General features: G+C 43.4%; 1 protein-coding gene across 3 annotated transcripts; it reads right to left on the minus strand.

Annotated features, from left to right (window-relative positions):
- Positions 1-442: 442 nt before the first annotated feature.
- Positions 443-23,142, minus strand: depdc7a (DEP domain containing 7, paralog a). 3 transcript variants are annotated; one of them, XM_055861611.1, is made up of 9 exons: positions 23,034-23,142; positions 9,579-10,032; positions 6,274-6,404; positions 5,961-6,153; positions 2,909-3,129; positions 2,448-2,590; positions 2,065-2,190; positions 975-1,053; positions 443-834 (listed from the first exon to the last, which is right to left on the minus strand). In XM_055861611.1, the coding sequence occupies exons 2-9, from the start codon at positions 10,019-10,021 to the stop codon at positions 620-622; spliced, it is 1,551 nt and encodes a 516-aa protein (XP_055717586.1). In that variant the 5' UTR covers positions 10,022-10,032; positions 23,034-23,142; the 3' UTR covers positions 443-619. The 3 variants fall into 3 exon arrangements, with proteins under 3 accessions (XP_055717586.1, XP_055717413.1, XP_055717493.1); XM_055861438.1 differs by lacking the exon at positions 23,034-23,142 and adding an exon at positions 15,945-16,269; XM_055861518.1 differs by lacking the exon at positions 23,034-23,142 and adding an exon at positions 11,221-11,671.
- Positions 23,143-23,675: the final 533 nt, after the last annotated feature.

Below are 23,675 nucleotides of genomic sequence, written 5' to 3' on the forward strand. Positions count from 1 at the left end.
GCAGAACTTCTCCTGACCTTCTCCTCCCAAAGTGGCAGCAGACTCAGGGTTTTGTTGAGGAATACAACACTAGAAGCCATGTGCATCTGTCACACAGTTAGAGTTCTCAATAACACTTTTTGTTCAGCCTGTTGCCAGAGGAACCGTATACATGTAAAATAATATCTATTATATTTTGACAGACACTTGTAGTCTCTAATCGGTGTATTTAAATGATATTTCTGGGAAGTTGCCTAGGACTGTAATTGTCTGAACTTATTCCTGTATACATTGTTGAATGTCCCAGTTGCACTGGAAGACAGGACAAATGGGTTCCTTTCCTTCTGAGACAATCTGTACTTCATAAGGCTGACATCCAATTTGAGCATGAAATTCTATTATCAAAATGTCATCAGAGATGATTGGCCCTGTAGCAGCCAAAAGAAGAGAATTCCACATTAACTTAAAAAACAATTCTCACATTTTATTCAAGCTTTCACATTCAACTCTTCACATGAGTGAAGTAAATAAAATCTATTTGTACACTGCATTTCTACAACATTTACATCACCTTTGTCTGTCTGTCTTTTATTTTTACAAATAATACATTAGTTATTCACTTAAATATCACACTAGTTAGCTACAGATCATCACTTGACAATCTGCTTCCAAAGTACTGGACAAAGATCTCAGGATGCCCCTTGTAGAACTGTCCTAGCAAGCGTCTCTTCTCTTTGTTGGACAGTTTGGGGTTCTCGTGGATTGTCTTCAGTAGAGCCCATAGTTCCTCTTTGGTAGTCTTCTGTTTGCTCTCCACGTACGCTTTTCTATTGACTCGCCTGCAGTATGTAGAGACTGAGTGAAGAGAAAGATAGAGAGGGCATTACGTCTTCATTCCCCACACAAAACACAGAAGGTAGGTAAAGCTTTGTCAGATTTTAGTACAGCTAGACAGACAGACAATCAAACAAAACAGACACCAAAAGCTCCCATACCTGTTACGACTTGTGGGTCTTTCCCCTTCACAATGTTGGTCAGTCTATCGCTCACAAGTTTGTGCAACGACACTGGAATCTGAAAGGAGAGGATCATATAAGTTAAACCATGTGATCATCGCTGCTTTCATCTGTTTAATCTCACACAACTCTGTGTTTACAAACTGTACTCACTGTTTGAGCTCGACTCCAATATTAAAGCTATCAGAGATGTGGTAGCCTGGCTGGGCATTACACACTTTACACACCAAAACAGGGTTCCAAAAGGGTTCTTCGGCTGTCCCCATTGGAGAACCCTTTTTGGTTCCAGGTAGAACCCTCTGTGGAGAGGGTTCTCCTATGGGGACAGCCGAAGAACCCTTTTAGGTACTAGATAGCACCTTTTTTCTAAGAGTGTTCAGATCAGTGTCTTTCATGAAGTCCTATTCAAAGTTCTTCCCACTGTTTGAGTAGAAAACAGTCTATTAACAGACTGTTTGAGTAGTAAACACGCACACACGCACACACACACCCACACCTACCTGTTCACCTATTCACACACGCACACCCACACCTACCTGTTCACCTATTCACACACACACACCCACACCTACCTGTTCACCTATTCACACACATACACCCACGCCTACCTGTTCACCTATTCACACACACACCCACACCTACCTGTTCACCTATTCACACACACACACCCACACCTACCTGTTCACCTATTCACACACACACACCCACACCTACCTGTTCACCTATTCACACACACACCCACGCCTACCTGTTCACCTATTCACACACACACCCACACCTACCTGTTCACCTATTCACACACACACCCACGCCTACCTGTTCACCTATTCACACACACCCACGCTACCTGTTCACCTATTCACACACACACCCACACCTACCTGTTCACCTATTCACACACACACACCCACACCTACCTGTTCACCTATTCACACACACACCCACACCTACCTGTTCACCTATTCACACACACACCCACGCCTACCTGTTCACCTATTCACACACACCCACGCTACCTGTTCACCTATTCACACACACACAGTCTGATAAAAGATGAGTGCACACACACCTTGAAGACGTCACAGTGGTTTTCCACCATAAACAGCACCAGTAGGTCAACCTTCCCCTTGGCCAGTCTCATGCTGTAGACGATGGCACTAGAGAAAGATCTCTTCACCGCCATCCTGTTCTCTACCTGGAAAACAACACAACGTTCACATCTACGTACATACAGAATACAGAGTGTGGCTGCTAGATATGATCCTTGACCTCTTGGAGTAGTTTGGAACACACAAACACAGTCAGGGAGAGCTATAGCAGTATACGCGCACACACACACACACACACACACACACACACACACACACACACACACACACACACACACACACACACACACACACACACACACACACACACACACACACACACACACACACACACCCTCCTCACCTCTTTGTGCAGTTTGACCTCCTGTGGTTTGGCAGCGACAGCCATGAATCGCAGAAGTCTGCGTAGTTCCTCTTTACTGCGAGAGTCCTGTAGTTTCAGACACAGCTGTAGGGCCTCCAGAGCCTGCTCCCTCTTCCCATTCACTACGGACACACAGAGAGGACGGGATAGGTGTTATTGTCCCTGCAGGCTAGGAGGAATCACAGGTGTGTGAATTCATGAGAGAGGATCTTAGCCAAACTAGTTGATAACCCCAGGTGTGGCTTCAGGGTCCTCGTGAGAGTCAGCAGAGAAATCTGGGCCCCCTTCTTTCTGTCCCCAGTCGTGACGTTTGGGCTTTTACCTACTGGTTTAATCAGCTGAATGAATCCCTTGCACAATACTTGGTATTAAAAAGTCTAAACCCATTTAGACAGGGGAAATGCCCTAGAGCACATAGACCATGTATATGGCTGTCTTACCCAGTAGTTCAGAGATGCTGGAGTGGATGTCAAAGACGTGGTTGCTGAGTAGTGGAGGGTGCTGTGTCTCTCCGTAGTGCTGGACCAGGATCCCATACACCAGTCTCTTACACTGGCCCTGGTCCTCACCGCAGCGGGGCAGACCCCTGCTCACCTCAACCACCAAGTTATCTGGCAGGAACTCCAGACAGTCCACCGCCGCCGACAACCACTCATCAGCCCTGAGAGAGGGAGGAGATTATAAGTGATGAAGTAAATGAAACCAATCTAAAGAGGAGAGAGAAGAGAGAGATGTGAGAGAGAGAGGGAGAGAGAGAGAGAGATATCAGAGAGAGTGAGAGAAAGAGCGAGAGAGATCAGCGAGTGAGAAAGAGATCAGAGAGAAAGAGAGAGAAAGAGAGAGAGAGATCAGCTAGTGAGAAAGAGATCAGAGAGAGAGAAAGAGATCATAGAGAAAGACAGAGGAGAGGAGATGAGAGAGAGAGAGAGTATTTCACTTTGGTTTATTATCTATTTCACTTACTTTGGCAAAGTAAACATACGTTTCCCATGCCGATAAAGAGAGAGAGGGGAAAGGAGAGAGACAGATCAGAGAGAGACAGACAGGCTCAGTAAAGAGAGAGAGGGAAAGGAGAGAGACAGATCAGAGAGAGGCAGACAGGTTCAGTAAAGAGAGAGAGGGGAAAGGAGAGACAGACAGGTTCAGTAAAGAGAGAGAGGGGAAAGGAGAGACAGATCAGAGAGAGACAGACAGGTTCAGTAAAGAGAGAGAGAGGGGAAAGGAGAGAGACAGATCAGAGAGAGACAGACAGGTTCAGTAAAGAGAGAGAGAGGGGAAAGGAGAGAGACAGATCAGAGAGAGACAGACAGGTTCAGTAAAGATAGAGAGGGGAAAGGAGAGACAGACAGGTTCAGTAAAGAGAGAGAGGGGAAAGGAGAGACAGATCAGAGAGAGACAGACAGGTTCAGTAAAGAGAGAGAGAGGGGAAAGGAGAGAGACAGATCAGAGAGAGACAGACAGGTTCAGTAAAGATAGAGAGGGGAAAGGAGAGACAGACAGGTTCAGTAAAGAGAGAGAGGGGAAAGGAGAGACAGATCAGAGAGAGACAGACAGGTTCAGTAAAGAGAGAGAGAGGGGAAAGGAGAGAGACAGATCAGAGAGAGACAGACAGGTTCAGTAAAGATAGAGAGGGGAAAGGAGAGAGACAGATCAGAGACAGACAGACAGACAGGTTCAGTAAAGAGAGAGAGGGGAAAGGAGAGACAGATCAGAGAGAGACAGACAGGCTCAGTAAAGAGAGAGAGGGGAAAGGAGAGAGACAGATCAGAGAGAGACAGACAGGTTCAGTAAAGATAGAGAGGGGAAAGGAGAGACAGACAGGTTCAGTAAAGAGAGAGAGGGGAAAGGAGAGACAGATCAGAGAGAGACAGACAGGTTCAGTAAAGATAGAGAGGGGAAAGGAGAGAGACAGATCAGAGACAGACAGACAGACAGGTTCAGTAAAGAGAGAGAGGGGAAAGGAGAGACAGATCAGAGAGAGACAGACAGGTTCAGTAAAGAGAGAGAGAGGGGAAAGGAGAGAGACAGATCAGAGAGAGACAGACAGGTTCAGTAAAGATAGAGAGGGGAAAGGAGAGACAGACAGGTTCAGTAAAGAGAGAGAGGGGAAAGGAGAGAGACAGATCAGAGAGAGACAGACAGGTTCAGTCAAGCTGCTCTTGACTTTCAGACAACCACTGCCCAGTGACTGCAGTCAGTTGGCCATTTGTCCCTGAGTGCCAGAGAGCCCTGGGGGCAGCATCAATACAGAGAGAGGCCCCCACTGACACGCACACAAACACCAGCTCCATTACATAACGCTGCCCTGCTGTGACAGAGGCTACGCTAGGCGTCTGGCTGCAACATGTTGAAAGGCTGGACATACAGTACACACGCCAACCAAAGCCTAACAAGACTACCGGCCATACATTTCTGCCCAGTCAGATAAATCTGTAGACTATGATTCACAGGGAGTGGGAGAGAATGGAGATTCTCTTTGATCAAAATCGGCTGCTTTATGTATAACACGAACGTTATTGAATGTGTTCAGCAAGCTTTAACTGCAGATAGTCAGTCAATCAGCCTTATGCCTGTGAATGTCCTTACCTATGCCTGGAACAAACAATTAAATGGTAGTAGGACTAATATTAGTAGTAGTAGTAGTAGTAATAGTAGTAGTCGTAGGACTAATAGTAGTAGTAGTAGTAGTAGTAGTAGGACTAATATTTGTAATAGTAGTAGTAGTACTAATATTTGTAATAGTAGTAGTAGTAGTACTAATAGTAGTAGTAGTAGTAGTAGTAGTAGTAGTAGGACTAATAGTAGTAGTAGTAGTACTAATAGTAGCAGTAGTAGGACTAATATTATTAGTAGTAATAGTAGTAGGAGTAGTAGGACTAATAGTAGTAGTAGTAGTAGTAATAGTAGTAGTAGAAGTAGGACTAGTAGTAGGACTAGTAGTAGTAGGACTAGTAGTAGTAGTAGTAGTAGGACTAGTAGTAGTAGTAGTAGTAGGACTAGTAGTAGTAGTAGTAGGACTAGTAGTAGTAGGACTAGTAGTAGTAGTAGGACTAGTAGTAGTAGTAGTAGTAGGACTAGTAGTAGTAGTAGTAGGACTAGTTGTAGTAGTAGTAGTAGTAGTAGTAGTAGTAGAAGTAGGACTAGTAGTAGGACTAGTAGTAGTAGGACTAGTAGTAGTAGTAGTAGTAGTAGTAGTAGGACTAGTAGTAGGACTAGTAGTAGTAGGACTAGTAGTAGTAGTACTAGTAGTAGTAGTAGTAGTCATAGTAGTAGGACTAGTAGTAGTAGGACTAGTAGTAGTAGTAGTAGTAGTAGTAGGACTAGTTGTAGTAGTAGTAGTAGTAGGACTAGTTGTAGTAGTAGTAGGACTAGTTGTAGTAGTAGTAGGACTAGTTGTCGTAGTAGAAGTAGGACTAGTAGTAGTAGGACTAGTAGTAGTAGTAGTAGTAGTAGTAGTAGTAGTAGTAGTAGTAGTAGTAATAGGAGACGTACTGTGCTTCGCTGAAGGCCTTCAGGACCTCTCTGTCCAGGTAGCTGGATGTGTAGAGCAGGTCTGGGTCACTGTCCATGCTGTGTAGAGGGGGCCTGGGCCGCTCCTCTCCCTCCAACAGACTCTCCAGAAGGGGGAGCTCTATCAGCTGTAGCAGCCTGAACACTGTCTGCTGGCGCCACACCTCGTCCACCACTGAGGAAAACAAGTCACTATAACGGCCACTTTACCACACATACACACTACCAAAGTAACAAACACACACTGATAATCATTCAGGGACACATGCCAACATTATTTTCTATGGACACTTACACTCCTGTGAGAGGCCGAGGTTGATCATCTGTGGGGTGATGGTTGAGGTGAGGTTGAGGTTCCCCAACACGTCCTCTAGTGATTTGTCTGTTTTGACCGGAGAGTGGTTGTTGGAGTACTGGTCCTCTTTACTGAGGACAAACATAGTGAGAGAAATCAGTGGACATGATTGGGCCAATTACAGACCTGTTATTACTGGAACTCAAAGTAGCGTTTAGAAAATTGTATTTTCCAGAATATGTCTACTTAGTGAAAGAGGATTTGGTGAAATTGGTGGGAAAACACATTTAGCAAAACAAATACTCTACCAATTTCATTCTCCACTCCTCTTTGGCTTTTGATAGAATCAGTACATTTTAAACGCTGTACTTGGTGCAATCAAACTTTGCCTGAAGAGTGAGCTTGGTGAGTTTTTATATAAAACTCCTTGGGGGCACAGTTCACTCTGTCTCTCTGTGTGTGTGTGTCTCTCTCTCTCCGTGTGTGTCTCTCTCTCTCTCCGTGTGTGTCTCTCTCTGTGTGTGTGTGTGTCTCTCTCTCTGTGTGTGTCTCTCTCTCTCTGTGTGTGTGTGTGTGTGTGTCTCTCTCTCTCTGTGTGTGTCTCTCTCTCTCTCTGTGTGTGTCTCTCTCTCTCTGTGTGTGTGTGTGTGTCTCTCTCGCTCTCTCTGCTGGCTATAGGTGCTGGCTATAGGTGCTGGCTATAGGTGCTGGCTATAGGTGCTGGCTATAGGTGCTGGCTATAGGTGCTCCTTGGTTGGTGACCGAAGCACCAGATCATCAGCAAACAACCTCGCCAATTTGTTGATATATATGTTGAAGAGGGTGGGGCTTAAGCTGCATTGCTGTCTCACCCCACGGCCCTGTGGGAAGTTATGTGTGTTTTTTGCCAATTTTAACCGCAGACTTGTTGTTTGTGTACATGGACTTCATAATGTTGTATGTTTTACCCCCAACACCACTTTCCATCAATTTGTATAGCAGACCCTCATGCCAAATTGAGTCAAAGGCTTTTTTGAAATCAACAAAGCATGAGAAGACTTTGCCTTTGTTTTGGTTTGTTCGTTTGTCAATTAGGGTGTGCAGGGTGAATACATGGTCTGTCGTACGATAATTTAGTAAAAAGACAATTTGACATTTGCTCAGTACATTGTTTTCACTGAGGAAACGTACGAGTCTGATGTTAATGATAATGCAGAGGAATTTCCCAAGGTTGCTGTTGATGCATATCCCACGGTAGTTATTGGGGTCAAATTTGTCTCCACTTTTGTGGATTGGGGTGATCAGTCCTTGGTTCCAAATATTGGGGAAGATGCCAGAGCTGAGGATGATATTAAAGAGTTTAAGTATAGCCAATTGGAATTTGTTGTATGTATATTTGATCATTTCATTGAGAATACCATCAACACCACAGGCCTTTTTGAGTTGGAGGGTTTATTTTGTCCTGTAGTTCATTTAAGGTAATTGGAGAATCCAGTGGGTTCTGGTAGTCTTTACTAGTTGATACTAAGATTTGTATTTGATCATGTATATGTTTTGCTGTTTGTTCTTTGTTATAGAGCCAACAAGATTGTAGAAGTGGTTTACCCATACATCTCCATTTTGGATAGATAATTCTTTGTGTTGTTGTTTGTTTAGTGTTTTCCAATTTTCCCAGAAGTGGTTAGAGTCTATGGATTCTTCAATTACATTGAGCTGATTTCTGACGTGCTGTTCCTTCTTTTTCCGTAGTGTATTTCTGTATTGTTTTAGTGATTCACCATAGTGAAGGCGTAGACTCAGGTTTTCCGGGTCTCTATGTTTTTGGTTGGACAGGTTTCTCAATTTCTTTCTTAGATTTTTGCATTCTTCATCAAATCATTTGTAGTTGTTGTTCATTTTCTTTGGTTTTCTATTTGAGATTTTTAGATTTGATAAGGAAGCTGGGAGGTCAAATATACTGTTAAGATTTTCTACTGCTAAGTTTACACCTTCACTATTACAGTGGAATGTTTTGTCCATGGAGTTGTCCAAAAAGGATTGAATTTGTTGTTGCCTAATTGTTTTTTGGTAGGTTTCCAAACTACATTCCTTCCATCTATAGCATTTCTTAATATTACTCAGTTTCTTTGACACAGACTGTGATTTTTCTGTGGTCTGATAGGGATGTCAGTGGGCTGACTGTGAACACTCTGAGAGACTCTGAGTGACTCTAGGTTGAGGTCAGTGATAAAGTAGTCTACAATACTACTGCCAAGAGATGAGCTATAGGTGTACCTACCATAGGAGTCCCCTCTCTCTACTATCTCTCTCTCTCTCCACTCTCTCTCTCTCTCTCTCTCTACTCTCTCTCTCTACTTTCTCTCTCTCTCTATCTACCTACTCTCTCTCTCTCTCTACCTACTCTCTCTCTCTCTCTACCTACTCTCTCTCTACCTACTCTCTCTACCTACTCTCTCTCTCTCTACCTACTCTCTCTCTCTCTACCTACTCTCTCTCTCTCTCTACCTACTCTCTCTCTCTCTCTACCTACTCTCTCTCTCTCTCTCCACTCTTTCATCTCAGTGAAACAGATTGGAGGCAGCAGGTTTTCATGGGTACAGTCCTGAGCTGTCACTCAGGACCACTTCACATGGTTAGGGGGAGACCAGAGAGCCACCATGACCAATGGCCATATGATATTATCATCACTTCACTTCTCCTGTTGATCTCAGTGCAGATCTCAGTCCTCTACACTCTAGTTTCCTTAAGTCATTCTTTAGAAAAAAATGAAAGTTTCATGTAGAATGGCTACTTAATGTTCTACACTCTTAAAGACAGAAGAGAGACACATAGCATCCACAACACAGACTGAAAGCATTGACATCAACTCTTTATGTCTGGACTTCCCAGAATAATGACCAACGGTGCCAAATCTGCAGGCTCTGTGGCAAGTTCTCTAAACCCATAATCACTTACAGAGCTCTGAGTCAAACCATACAGTCCCTGTCTCACTGCCTAACAAGGAGCTCTCTGACCGAGTGTCTAACTGTGTGTTTGGGTGGAGAGAAAAAAGACCTGTTCTTTTATACAGAGCCAAAAATCATAGGAATCATGTCAATTAGGTTTACGGGACATTATCACAATCATCAGCAAGGAGAGCCTTGATTGGACAACTGAGAAGCACCAATCAGTGAGAGTAAGAACAAGGTCACAGAGGTCATTGGTGATACATGAGTTGAGTGTTGGGATGAAAGACCTCAAAATGAATCAATGGTTAATCCGCTATTTGGGAAGGATTACGAAACATTTCAACTGATGAAGAAAGCTTTAAACTCAGCTGACCGTACCGTTTGAGAGGTGGGCTGTAGCTGTTCCGGTGTTTGCTCGGCGAGTCGTATCCACTCTCGATGGTGATGGTGCTCGTCGAGTGTGAGCTGGTCATGGTAGTGGGACTAGACGGAAGCAACCGGTACAGACTACAGCTGCTGTCCTCGAAGGTGGCACGCCCCTTCTCCTTATTCCCAAATACGTTGGTGCCCACCGCCTCGAACACCCGCGAGTCCATCAGGGTCTGGCAGAGGCGTACGGCCTTGGAGCGGGGCACCTCGGCATCACCACAGAACCGGGACTGGATGACATGGGCCAGCACCACGTCCACAGCCTCTGACCCCAGGAAACAGTCATGGTAGGTCTTGAGCTTATGACGGTGGCGCTTGACCTGGACGCGCTGCTGGAGGTTGGCGATGATGCTGCTCCAGATGAAGGTGGCCCGGAACGGCTTACCGGCCATGCCCTGCTCTCCTGGGGGAGGGAATAGGAGGAGGGCGGGTGAGAGAGAATAAAACTCAGTAAATTCAGCACAGATCACAGTGTTCTAAAGTCCACTCTTTATATCTGAGTAGTAGAATTTACAGAGCTCTTCAACAGTTCAACATCTACTTTACAGAGCTCTTCAACATCTCCTTTACAGAGCTCTTCAACAGTTCAACATCTCATTTACAGAGCTCTTCAACAGTTCAACATCTCCTTTACAGAGCTCTTCAACAGTTCAACATCTCCTTCACAGAGCTCTTCAACAGTTCAACATCTCCTTTACAGAGCTCTTCAACAGTTCAACATCTCCTTTACAGAGCTCTTCAACATCTCCTTTACAGAGCTCTTCAACATCTCCTTTACAGAGCTCTTCAACAGTTCAACATCTCCTTTACAGAGCTCTTCAACATCTCCTTTACAGAGCTCTTCAACAGTTCAACATCTCCTTTACAGAGCTCTTCAACATCTCCTTTACAGAGCTCTTCAACATCTCCTTTACAGAGCTCTTCAACATCTCTTTTACAGAGCTCTTCAACATCTTTACAGAGCTCTTCAACATCTCCTTTACAGAGCTCTTCAATAGTTCAACATCTCCTTTACAGAGCTCTTCAACATCTCCTTTACAGAGCTCTTCAACATCTCCTTTACAGAGCTCTTCAACAGTTCAACATCTCCTTTACAGAGCTCTTCAACATCTCCTTTACAGAGCTCTTCAACATCCCCTTTACAGAGCTCTTCAACATCTCCTTTACAGAGCTCTTCAACAGTTCAACATTTCCTTTACAGAGCTCTTCAACAGTTCAACATCTCCTTTACAGAGCTCTTCAACAGTTCAGCATCTCCTTTACAGAGCTCTTCAACAGTTTAACATCTCCTTTACAGAGCTCTTCAACAGTTCAACATCTCATTTACAGAGCTCTTCAACAGTTCAACATCTCCTTTACAGAGCTCTTCAACATCTCCTTTACAGAGCTCTTCCACAGTTTAACATCTCAGTAAAGAACCTTCTAGGCCAAGAACAATAGCACACTCACCAGCCTTGACATTACACACACACACACACACACACACACACACACACACACACACACACACACACACACACACACACACACACACACACACACACACACACACACACACACACACACACACACACAAAACAGATGTACACACCGCACCCATCCCTCTTCATCCAACTCTGATACAATGATCAGATTGTCAGGGGCATCTCCAGGGCAATCTCAGCCACAATGATGAGATTGTCAGCTTCTTGTCTCCAGGCCGATCTATCCCAGCATGCTCTTTCCTGTCCAGCCACATCAACAGGGTGGGCCATATCCCACACTGAACGTCATCAGATCACATTTCAGATTTCAAACTCATCAAAAACCTTCTATAATCTTCACATGCAGATATAATTACAGGCAGACACACACATAGCAACCCACACTTTTACCTCAACACGCTGTTCATCAATGCATGGCTCTACTTCAACTTCTGCACCTTAAATGGCTTATTTATCTGATGTCACCAACCACATAGACTAAGAGAAGAGAGGGGGGAGGGAGAGAGGGGTGAGGGGTGAAGAGCTGGTGAAGTCCTCGTTGAGATGAAGAGGGGGAGAGGGGCGAGGGGTGAGGGGATTGGTGACGTCCTCGTTTTGTGTGTGTGTGTGTGTGTGTGTGTGTGTGTGTGTGTGTGTGTGTGTGTGTGTGTGTGTGTGTGTGTGTGTGTGTGTGTGTGTGTGTGTGTGTGTGTGTGTGTGTGTGTTGTAGGTCTGTGAGAAGCTTTTATTCCTCCCCCAGCGGGAACCATTTAAAGTCTGGTAAGCAAATGTTAGTGCAGTGTTCAGGAAGGAGCTGAGAATAGAACACTGGGGACTGAACCTCTTCAATCCCTTCCTCACAGCACCACTACAGACTCATATGACATCACAACCTGATAAAGACCATTATGACCCCAAAACACACGACTAGCTCAATGAAGACCGTGCCAGACAGCACCAGACGGAGTCGGAGAAAGTTGCTCCTAAGATGATCTAACATCATGTTTTACATTTTCACCCTTAATGGTTAAGGTTATGATTTGAGGATGGTAATCTGATTCTAGATCTGTGTCAAAGGGCACCTTCCACCTGGAGCGTAGGTAGCAGGCAGTGAGCAGACATTCACTTTCCTTTCATTGCCGTAACAGAACAGGTCCATGAGGAAGAAGGTGCTGGATGTCTCCTATCTCCATGAACCACAGGTTAATGTGTCCCATTCATGTCACACACAGCTTCCCTCTTCGGACGGCACTCAGACAACACAATATCCTGTACCACTTGGAAGGTTTTGCATATTACTGATGTAACCAATGAACTATGTTGTGACAGGCACTGTCCAGTCACTACAGCTGTTTGACAGACAGCTGATAGCCTGAATAACAGCACAACTCAGGATAAAATAACAATAAAAAGATCTTAGCCTGACATGACCATCACAGCATGGTTGATAACCTGACATGACCATCACAGCATGGTTAATAACCTGACATGACCATCACAGCATGGTTGATAACCTGACATGACCATCACAGCATGGTTGATAACCTGACATGACCATCACAGCATGGTTGATAACCTGACATGACCATCACAGCATGGTTGATAACCATCACAGCATGGTTGATAACCTGACATGACCATCACAGCATGGTTGATAACCTGACATGACCATCACAGCATGGTTGATAACCTGACATGACCATCACAGCATGGTTGGTAACCTGACATGACCATCACAGCATGGTTGGTAACCTGACATGACCATCACAGCATGGTTGATAACCTGACATGACCATCACAGCATGGTTGATAACCTGACATGACCATCACAGCATGGTTGATAACCTGACATGACCATCACAGCATGGTTGGTAACCTGACATGACCATCACAGCATGGTTGGTAACCTGACATGACCATCACAGCATGGTTGATAACCTGACATGACCATCACAGCATGGTTGATAACCTGACATGACCATCACAGCATGGTTGGTAACCTGACATGACCATCACAGCATGGTTGATAACCTGACATGACCATCACAGCATGGTTGATAACCTGACATGGTTGATAACCTGACATGACCATCACAGCATGGTTGATAACCTGACATGACCATCACAGCATGGTTGATAACCTGACATGGTTGATAACCTGACATGACCATCACAGCATGGTTGATAACCTGACATGACCATCACAGCATGGTTGACAACCTGACATGACCATCACAGCATGGTTGATAACCTGACATGACCATCACAGCATGGTTGATAACCTGACATGGTTGATAACCTGACATGACCATCACAGCATGGTTGATAACCTGACATGACCATCACAGCATGGTTGATAACCTGACATGACCATCACAGCATGGTTGATAACCTGACATGACCCTCACAGCATGGTTGATAACCTGACATGACCCTCACAGCATGGTTGATAACCTGCCATGACCATCACAGCATGGTTGATAACCTGACATGACCATCACAGCATGGTTGATAACCTGACATGGTTGATAACCTGACATGACCATCACAGCATGGTTGATAACCTGACATGACCATCACAGCATGGTTGATAACCTGACATGACCATCACAGCATGGTTGATAACCTGACATGACCATCACAGCATGGTTGATAACCTGACATGGTTGATAACCTGACATGACCATCACAGCATGGTTGATAACCTGACATGACCATCACAGCATGGTTGATAACCTGACATGACCATCACACCATGGTTGATAACCTGACATGACCATCACAGCATGGTTGATAGCCTGACATGACCATCACAGCATGGTTGATAACCTGACATGACCATCACAGCATGGTTGATAACCTGACATGACCATCACAGCATGGTTGATAACCTGACATGACCATCACAGCATGGTTGATAACCTGACATGACCATCACAGCATGGTTGATAACCTGACATGGTTGATAACCTGACATGACCATCACAGCATGGTTGATAACCTGACATGACCATCACAGCATGGTTGATAACCTGACATGACCATCACAGCATGGTTGATAACCTGACATGACCATCACAGCATGGTTGATAACCTGACATGACCATCACAGCATGGTTGATAACCTGACATGACCATCACAGCATGGTTGACAGCCTGACATGACCATCACAGCATGGTTGATAACCTGACATGGTTGATAACCTGACATGACCATCACAGCATGGTTGATAACCTGACATGACCATCACAGCATGGTTGATAACCTGACATGACCATCACAGCATGGTTGATACATACACCATAGACCAAAAGTATTGGGCACCGTATGAGAGATATCAACTGAATAGATGTCAAACAGAGGGTGATTAAGCTCAATTGGTAGAACATGGCGCCTGCAACACCAGGGTTGTGGGTTCGATTCCCACAGGGGACCAGTATGAAAAGTCACTAGTGTAAATTGTGTCTGCTAAATGACTAAAATGATTACGTGAAAAACAAAGAACCTACAGGCTGATATTGATGACAATGTAATAGCAGCCTAATGCAGGCCTGGAAAAAGACATGAGGGTGAAATACAATTACACAGGATTACAAGACATTCATTGGTTTAACACCCAGAAAACCCCATTACTGGATAAATTACTGTAAACTGCATTAGAGTGGAATCCTTCATTTGGGGGTTAAGAAAGCGGTATTAGAGGGCGACCATCTGGAAAAACCGTCTGGGGATCCTGGTACAGTAATCCGGATCTGCTCAATGTCAGCATCACTCGAGTTGAGGAGTTCACGGGGTCGATGTGCGGATGAAAACAATCCTGGGAATCGGAATGGTCTGTCACCTCGGTTTGCCCGCCCCGACTGAGACTGGAGCCAGTTTGCAAAGCTGTCGCCAAACATTCCACTTCCCCTCCCACCCTCAGTCCCCAGCTCTCCTCTCGCGGGCGCGTTGCATCAGGTGGGAATTCGCTCTATTCGGTCAAGGGCAACAGAGAGCGGTGTGTTTGCACACCATGCAGGTAAATAATCCCAATGTGAACAGTATCACCCAAATGGAACGTGTTGACTGGTAGGGGAGACTATCTGCTGTAGCCGTAAATGCGCCTATTGGAAAGAATTAGGCTCAATAACTTGGAGTTTTACATGATTCTTTTCCAGATTTTTTATATTTTTTATGGCCTATTAAGAAGGAGATTTCGAAGAATGACAAAAAGCAACAGGCATCAGACAGAAAGTAAACTAGGCTTGGTTCTGTGACGTTCATTCCTTCACGCGCTCAGACTAGTGATAGAGCCCGAAGGAAAATAATAACGTACATCTAACACCCATGCAGTTTGAATTTGAGTCGAAATACCTCTCACTGCAGATTATGCCTATAGTCTACAAGAGCTGAGAAACTGCACTGCCATAAATCATTGGGATCGGAAATACTGTTGTTCCTCCGAAGAAAAAAGACCCTCAAAAGTAGCCTAATAATGTATGTAGCTATGGTAATGAATTAATTATTTGAAAATATGAACTGTTAATTGTTACATTAGGAAACAATATCTAAAATGTTGAGCAATTACAGGCTATATAGTCTAGTTGACTGGGATGTGTCCCATCTATGTTACACCTAAAAACGGAGCCATAGGACATTTCAACTATAAACCATTTGGATCTGTTCAGCTCCATGGCCTAAACACTTATGTACCGACACATTCATTGAAACTGTAGCCAAATCAAATCACTTTCTCTAACATTTTCTGATAGGCTTATTGGGAAACGAAACAAAAGCTGTGACATGATTTCGTAATAAATAAAAAAACATTTCAAAGTTATCATAAAGGATTCAATATATTATTAGGCCTACCTCGTGGTTTGTGCAGCATGAAAAAAAAGTTCCCGGAGCGCTAAACGGCTACCTCTCTTTTCCACGGTATCATTTGGCTCCTGCTACTAACGTCTGTCCTCTTGCTATCTCCAAAGTTCCTTCTCGCACCACAGTGACGCAACTGCAAAGTCGAACCGAAACCGCCTCGCTCGCTATAAATTATTCAGGACGATTACAACGTTAAATAACACCTCCACCTCCAACCTCATTTACATGATAAGTATTTCGCTTTTTAGAGATTTAGAATATGAAAAGACCGAGAAGATTTTTTTAAGTGTTACATTTCCCCCTTAATCTCTCTGTCTCCCCCTCTTGGTCTCTCTCACACTTTCGCGCGCACACACACACCATTCATTTTATAGGGTTCAAATTCTTTAACAGAGACCAAAGGTTTATACACTTCAGCTGTTTACATGTTCTGAATTGACATCTTAAATTTAGCCTGTCACATGTAAATTACAGGGACATGTTTGATCAGCAGTTAACCAGGCAATAAACTATTGTTAGGCTACCTCCTAAAGAATTCCCACCAGCATGACTCAGATCTGAAAACATCGGAGATGAACACGGTGGTTGTATGAAATTAAAGCGGAGAAATCACAGCTATAGCTAGCTTCAGTCACATTCAACCAGTGAACCACATTCACTCCTCATGGGTACTCTTTGGTTATGACACCATAAAGGCAAACCATTCAAATGGCAAAAGACAGAGGCAAAATCTGTGCAGAGGTTGTCTACAGTCTCCAGGCTCTGTGGTGCTCCCTCTCCCAGCCTCACCTTGTTAAACATACAGTAGAAAACCGCTGATAGCAGAGCAGCTGATAGAAAGCAACCACTATTTTTCTTTGACGGAGCGTAGGGTGGAGAGCGGAGGCATGTGAAACAGTTGGATGTCAACCTGCTCTGTGTGTTTTAATAAGGCCATTTACTTCTACTGAGTGGAGAGACAGACAGACAGACACAGACAGACAGACGGACGGACGGACGGACGGACGGACGGACGGACGGACGGACGGACGGACAGACAGACAGACAGACAGACAGACAGACGGACAGACGGACAGACAGACACAGAAAGACACAGAGAGAGAGAGAGAGAAAGACAGAGAGAGAGAGACAGACAGAGAAAGAGAAAGACAGAGAGAAAGAGAAAGACAGAGAGAGAGAGAGAGAGAGAGAAAGACAGAGAGAGAGAGACAGACAGAGAAAGAGAAAGACAGAGAGAGAGAGAGACAGAGAGAGAGAGAGAGAGAGAGACAGAGAAAGAGAAAGACACAGAGAGAGAGAGACAGACAGAGAAAGAGAAAGACACAGAGAGAGAGAGACAGACAGAGAAAGAGAAAGACAGAGAGAGAGAGAGACAGAGAGAGAGAGAGAGAGAGAGACAGAGAAAGAGAAAGACACAGAGAGAGAGAGACAGACAGAGAAAGAGAAAGACACAGAGAGAGAGAGACAGACAGAGAAAGAGAAAGACACAGAGAGAGAGAGACAGACAGAGAAAGAGAAAGACACAGAGAGAGAGAGACAGACAGAGAAAGAGAAAGACAGAGAGAGAGAGAGAGAGAGAGAGAGAGAGACAGAGAAAGAGAAAGACAGAGAGAGAAAGACACAGAGAGAGAGAAAGGAAAATAATGCATGGAAAAGACAGGAGTCCTTTTTGATTTATTCTTATTTAACCAGGCAAGTCAGTTAAGAACACATTTTTATTTACAATGACAGCCTACCGGGGAACAGTGGGTTAACTGCTTTGTTCAGGGGCAGAACAACAGATTTTTACCTTGTCAGCTCGGGAATTCGATCCAGCAACCTTTCAGTTACTGGCCCAATGCTCTAACTACTAGGCTACCTGCCGCCCCAGGTCCTAAAGTCCTAAGGTCTTGGGTTGCTGACTGAGTGAGAATGACCCCTTATTCAGACCCTCCAAATGTAAATACTGTGGTAGATGATTTATGACTACCACAGTCATGATATTGTAGCAAATTTGGGCAGTAGCCCCGACCGGGAATCGAACCCCAGTCCAACAACTGTTAACCCAACACCTTGGTCAACAGATCTGAACCTCTCGACGAGGTCACCAGGGGTTGGGTTAAGGTCCCTCCACACTTCTCTATACCAAGTCCTTCACACACGTAGCTAGGTGTTGGGTTAAGGTTGATACGTTATGATATAGTCCTATAGGTGATGTGAGGTTTGAGGTCAGAGTGTATTAAGGAGGCATCGTAACAAGCTGGTTACAATGGAATTGCCTCAGCTTTGTGTTATTATGACGTCAGTAACAGATGACTGTCTCTATCGTCCACTTCATGTCCTCTTTCTCTCATGTCAATCATTCTCCCTACAACCCTTCTACAAGCTACTGCAGCCATTTCCTGTACACCTTTATGCTGTTGACATCAACAGTTTCTAACATGTGTGGTAGGTGCCAGGGCTGAGTGGTCACCCAAAGTAACAAGTTACTGAAACAGAACCAGCAGTCTCATGCATAAAACAGCACACACACACACACACACACACACAGTGAGAGAGAGACTATTTGCACATCGTTACAACACTGTATATAGACATAATGACATTTGAAATGACATTTGAACTTCTGTGAGTGTAATGTTTGCTGTTAATTTCACTTTTGCTTATTATCTACTTCAATTGCTTTGGCAATGTTAACATATGTTTCCCATGCCAATAAAGCCCTTGAATTGAATTGAATTGAGAGGGAGGAGGCGCCGAGGACACAGATCTGAAACTTAACACCTGCGCACAGACACCTTCAGGTGGCAAAGCCTCCATAATGATGTGACTAAACACAGCCCCCATGTTGTCTACAGTTTAGTAAACATCCATTGTGATCGGAATCTCATGATTGTTTGGCAACTTGTCAGAGGCCACACAGACTCACTCACGCTCATACAGGAAGCAGGCACTCACGCACACACGCAGAACACACACACACACACTTCATCCAGTCTGAAGGGGATAGATCCATTCTGGAGGGGATAGATCCAGTCTGAAGGGGATAGATCCATTCTGAAGGGGATAGATCCTGTCTGAAGGGGATAGATCCATTCTGAAGGGGATAGATCCTGTCTTAAGGGGATAGATCCAGTCTGAAGGGGATAGATCCTATGTGAAGAGGATAGATCCAGTCTGAAGGGGATAGATCCTATGTGAAGAGGATAGATCCAGTCTGAAGGGGATAGATCCAGTCTGAAGGGGATAGATCCAGTCTGAAGGGGATAGATCCAGTCTGAAGGGGATAGATCCTGTCATAAGGGGATAGATCCAGTCTGAAGGGGATAGATCCAGTCTGAAGGGGATAGATCCTGTCTTAAGGGGATAGATCCTGTCTGAAGGGGATAGATCCTGTCTGAAGGGGATAGATCCTGTCTGAAGGGGATAGATCCTGTCTGAAGGGGATAGATCCTGTCTGAAGGGGATAGATCCTGTCTTAAGGGGATAGATCCTGTCTTAAGGGGATAGATCCTGTCATAAGGGGATAGATCCTGTCATAAGGGGATAGCTAGTCTGAAGGGGATATATCCTGTCTGAAGGGGATAGATCCTGTCTGAAGGGGTTAGATCCAAAGACTGAGATCCTCACTGGAGAAGCCCCCATTTCTATAGAAATATAATCCATTGTCATGGAAATAGAAATGCATAAAGGTGATACATTGAAGTCAAGGCGTACAGTCCGTCATGAGTACTGAAAGGAAGAGTGAACATGACAGATCATCTCTCAGACACAACGCTGTAGAAGAATAAAGAAGGCAACTGTGCCGGTGGTTTGACAGAGGATGGTTACATTCTCCAACATTATGTGTGTGTGTGTGTGTGTGTGTGTGTGTGTGTGTGTGTGTGTGTGTGTGTGTGTGTGTGTGTGTGTGTGAGAGAGAGTAAGAGAGGGTGTGTTGGAGTGTGTGTGTGTAAGAGAGAGAGATAGAGAGACAGAAAGTATGTGTGTGGGGGGTGCATTTGCTTGAGTCTCCTCCCTGTCCCTGTCACCTAAATTCCTAGATGATTAAAAATAAAAAAATTCTAGAGAAGAGAGAAAGAGAATGTTTTGAGAAATTCCAATGAAGAGAAAAATGAAAGGAGGAGAAGCATTCAGAGAGATGGATGTTTAAGACAAGTAAAACACTCCAAAGAAGAAAGAGAAAAGATACATTCAGAGACACACATCTTTAGACATTCTCCAGAAGCACACATTCTGGGAGGTCACATTCAGAGGAAACAGTTCCCAGAGCAGTAACTGTTAACCCCTTACCATAAAACCCAATGTAACACGCCTATAAGCAGAACAATACAGACTGCTCCACGGTGTGACTAAATACAGACCAGAGAGCAGGTGAACTCACATGAAAGACAAAGCTCAGGACGATGTCAAACGCTCTAAATGAAATGCCACAACTCCTCCGGAAACTAACAACAGATACCCAAAATAGGACTCAGTGTTGGAGCACTCACAAAGCATGTTGAGAACATAGAACTAAAACTCACAAAGCATGTTGAGAACATAGAACTAAAACTCACAAAGCATGTTGAGAACATAGAACTAAAACTCACAAAGCATGTTGAGAACATAGAACTAAAACTCACAAAGCATGTTGAGAACATAGAACTAAAACTCACAAAGCATGTTGAGAACATAGAACTAAAACTCACAAAGCATGTTGAGAACATAGAACTAAAACTCACAAAGCATGTTGAGAACATAGAACTAAAACTCACAAAGCATGTTGAGAACATAGAACTAAAACTCACAAAGCATGTTGAGAACATAGAACTAAAACTCACAAAGCATGTTGAGAACATAGAACTGAAACTCACAAAGCATGTTGAGAACATAGAACTAAAACTCACAAAGCATGTTGAGAACATAGAACTAAAACCCACAAAGCATGTTGAGAACATAGAACTAAAACTCACAAAGCATGTTGAGAACATAGAACTAAAACTCACAAAGCATGTTGAGAACATAGAACTAAAACTCACAAAGCATGTTGAGAACATAGAACTGAAACTCACAAAGCATGTTGACAACATAGAACTGAAACTCACAAAGCATGTTGACAACATAGAACTGAAACTCACAAAGCATGTTGACAACATAGAACTAAAACTCACAAAGCATGTTGAGAACATAGAACTAAAACTCACAAAGCATGTTGAGAACATAGAACTGAAACTCACAAAGCATGTTGAGAACAAGGAACTAAAACTCACAAAGCATGTTGAGAACATAGAACTAAAACTCACAAAGCATGTTGAGAACATAGAACTAAAACTCACAAAGCATGTTGAGAACATAGAACTGAAACTCACAAAGCATGTTGAGAACATAGAACTAAAACTCACAAAGCATGTTGAGAACATAGAACTAAAACTCACAAAGCATGTTGACAACATAGAACTGAAACTCACAAAGCATGTTGAGAACATAGAACTAAAGCTCACAAAGCATGTTGAGAACATAGAACTAAAACTCACAAAGCATGTTGAGAACATAGAACTAAAACTCACAAAGCATGTTGGGAACACAGAAATAAAACTCATAAAGCATGTTGAGAACAGAAATAAAACTCATAAAGCATGTTGGGAACACAGAAATAAAACTCATAAAGCATGTTGGGAACACAGAACTAAAACTCATAAAGCATGTTGGGAACACAGAACTAAAACTCATAAAGCATGTTGGGAACACAGAAATAAAACTCATAAAGCATGTTGAGAACAGAAATAAAACTCACAAAGCATGTTGACAACACAGAAATAAAACTCATAAAGCATGTTGGGAACACAGAACTAAAACTCATAAAGCATGTTGGGAACACAGAACTAAAACTCATAAAGCATGTTGGGAACACAGAACTAAAACTCATAAAGCATGTTGGGAACACAGAACTAAAACTCATAAAGCATGTTGGGAACACAGAACTAAAACTCATAAAGCATGTTGGGAACACAGAACTAAAACTCATAAAGCATGTTGGGAACACAGAAATAAAACTCATAAAGCATGTTGGGAACACAGAAATAAAACTCATAAAGCATGTTGGGAACACAGAACTAAAACTCATAAAGCATGTTGGGAACACAGAACTAAAACTCATAAAGCATGTTGGGAACACAGAAATAAAACTCATAAAGCATGTTGGGAACACAGAAATAAAACTCATAAAGCATGTTGGGAACACAGAACTAGAATGATTATATTTCTATGGATGAGATTAACTGATCACGTTGTGCTTTTTTCCCCAGGTGGAAATGCACTAGGTTGAAATACACAAGTCCTCAACTGGCAGCTTCATTAAATAGTACCCGCAAAACACCAGTCTCAACGTCAACAGTTAAGAGGCGACTCCAGGATGCTGGCCTTCTAGGCAGAGTTCCTCTGTCCAGTGTCTGTGTTCTTTTGCCCAACTTAATATTTTCCTTTTATTGGCCAGTCTGAGATATGTCTTTTTCTTTGCAACTCTACTTAGAAGGCCAGCTCTTCACTGTTGACGTTGAGACTGGTGCTATTTAATAAAGCTGCCAGCTGAGGCGTCTGTTTCTCAAACTAGACACTCCTTGCTCTTGCTCAGTTGTGCACCGGGGCCTCCCACTCCTTTCTATTCTGGTTAGAGCCAGTTTGCACTGTTCTGTGAAGGGAGTAGTACACAGCGTTGTACGAGATCTTCAGTTTGTTGTTAATTTCTCACATGGAATAGCCTTCATTTCTCAGAACAAGAATAGACAAGTTCTTTATTTTTGGCCATTTTGAGCCTGTAATCGAACCCACAAATGCTGATGCTCCAGATACTCAACTAGTCTAAAGGCCAGTTTTATTGCTTCTTTAATCAGATGGTTACTGACAATGGGCCTCTGTACGCCAATGTAGATATTCCATTAAAAAAATCAGCCATTTCCAGCTACAATAGTCATTTACAACATTAACAATGTCTACACTGTATTTCTGATTAATTTTATGTTAAAATAAAAAATAAATAAAAATATAATATATTGTATGCTAATGAGAAACCTTTATACACACACAAGATTACCTATAACATAATCTAATAGACTAACTCACCACAAATGTGCTACTCCAAACAGCGGTATCAAAAGGTCCAAATGTAGTTATAGGAGAATATTACACTTGAATTCAGAGCTGTCTCTTTTCCTTACTGGCTGTCAACGTCAAGCCCGCAGCGTGAAAACCATGCAGGTTGGCATTTATTGGGATGACTCATGTCATGGAGGCAGCTCTGCAGAGTGGTCACTAGCTGGCACAGCAACAAAGTCATAAAATCTGATTTTAAACCTTACCCTAACCTTAACCACACTGCTAAACCTAATAACGGCTAACCCTAACCTTAATTTAACACCAAAAAGCTAATTTTAGTTTTCATGAATTTTTACAATATCGCCAATTTTGACTTCGCCGCTGGCCAATCTAGCAGAAACCACTCAGTGCTGCCTCCAGGGCAAGACTCATGACAATAAATGTCAACCTGCGAAAAACATCCACATAAACTGGTTCTACTGCACTCCTTAGCCCTGTTTATACCTGATGCTAACATGCATCCTATGTCCTGATCTTGTCCAAATTCTCATTGTCACCCCATTTACAGGTGTAGGCGATTAAAAGACACATTCATCAGATTGTGATCAGATCTTCCTGACCTCCGGATCTGGATGGTCAAACCATTTAAATTATCATTATACCAACCAC

Source organism: Salvelinus fontinalis, chromosome 1, assembly GCF_029448725.1.
Source record: "Salvelinus fontinalis isolate EN_2023a chromosome 1, ASM2944872v1, whole genome shotgun sequence".
Taxonomy (NCBI): Eukaryota; Metazoa; Chordata; class Actinopteri; order Salmoniformes; family Salmonidae; genus Salvelinus; species Salvelinus fontinalis.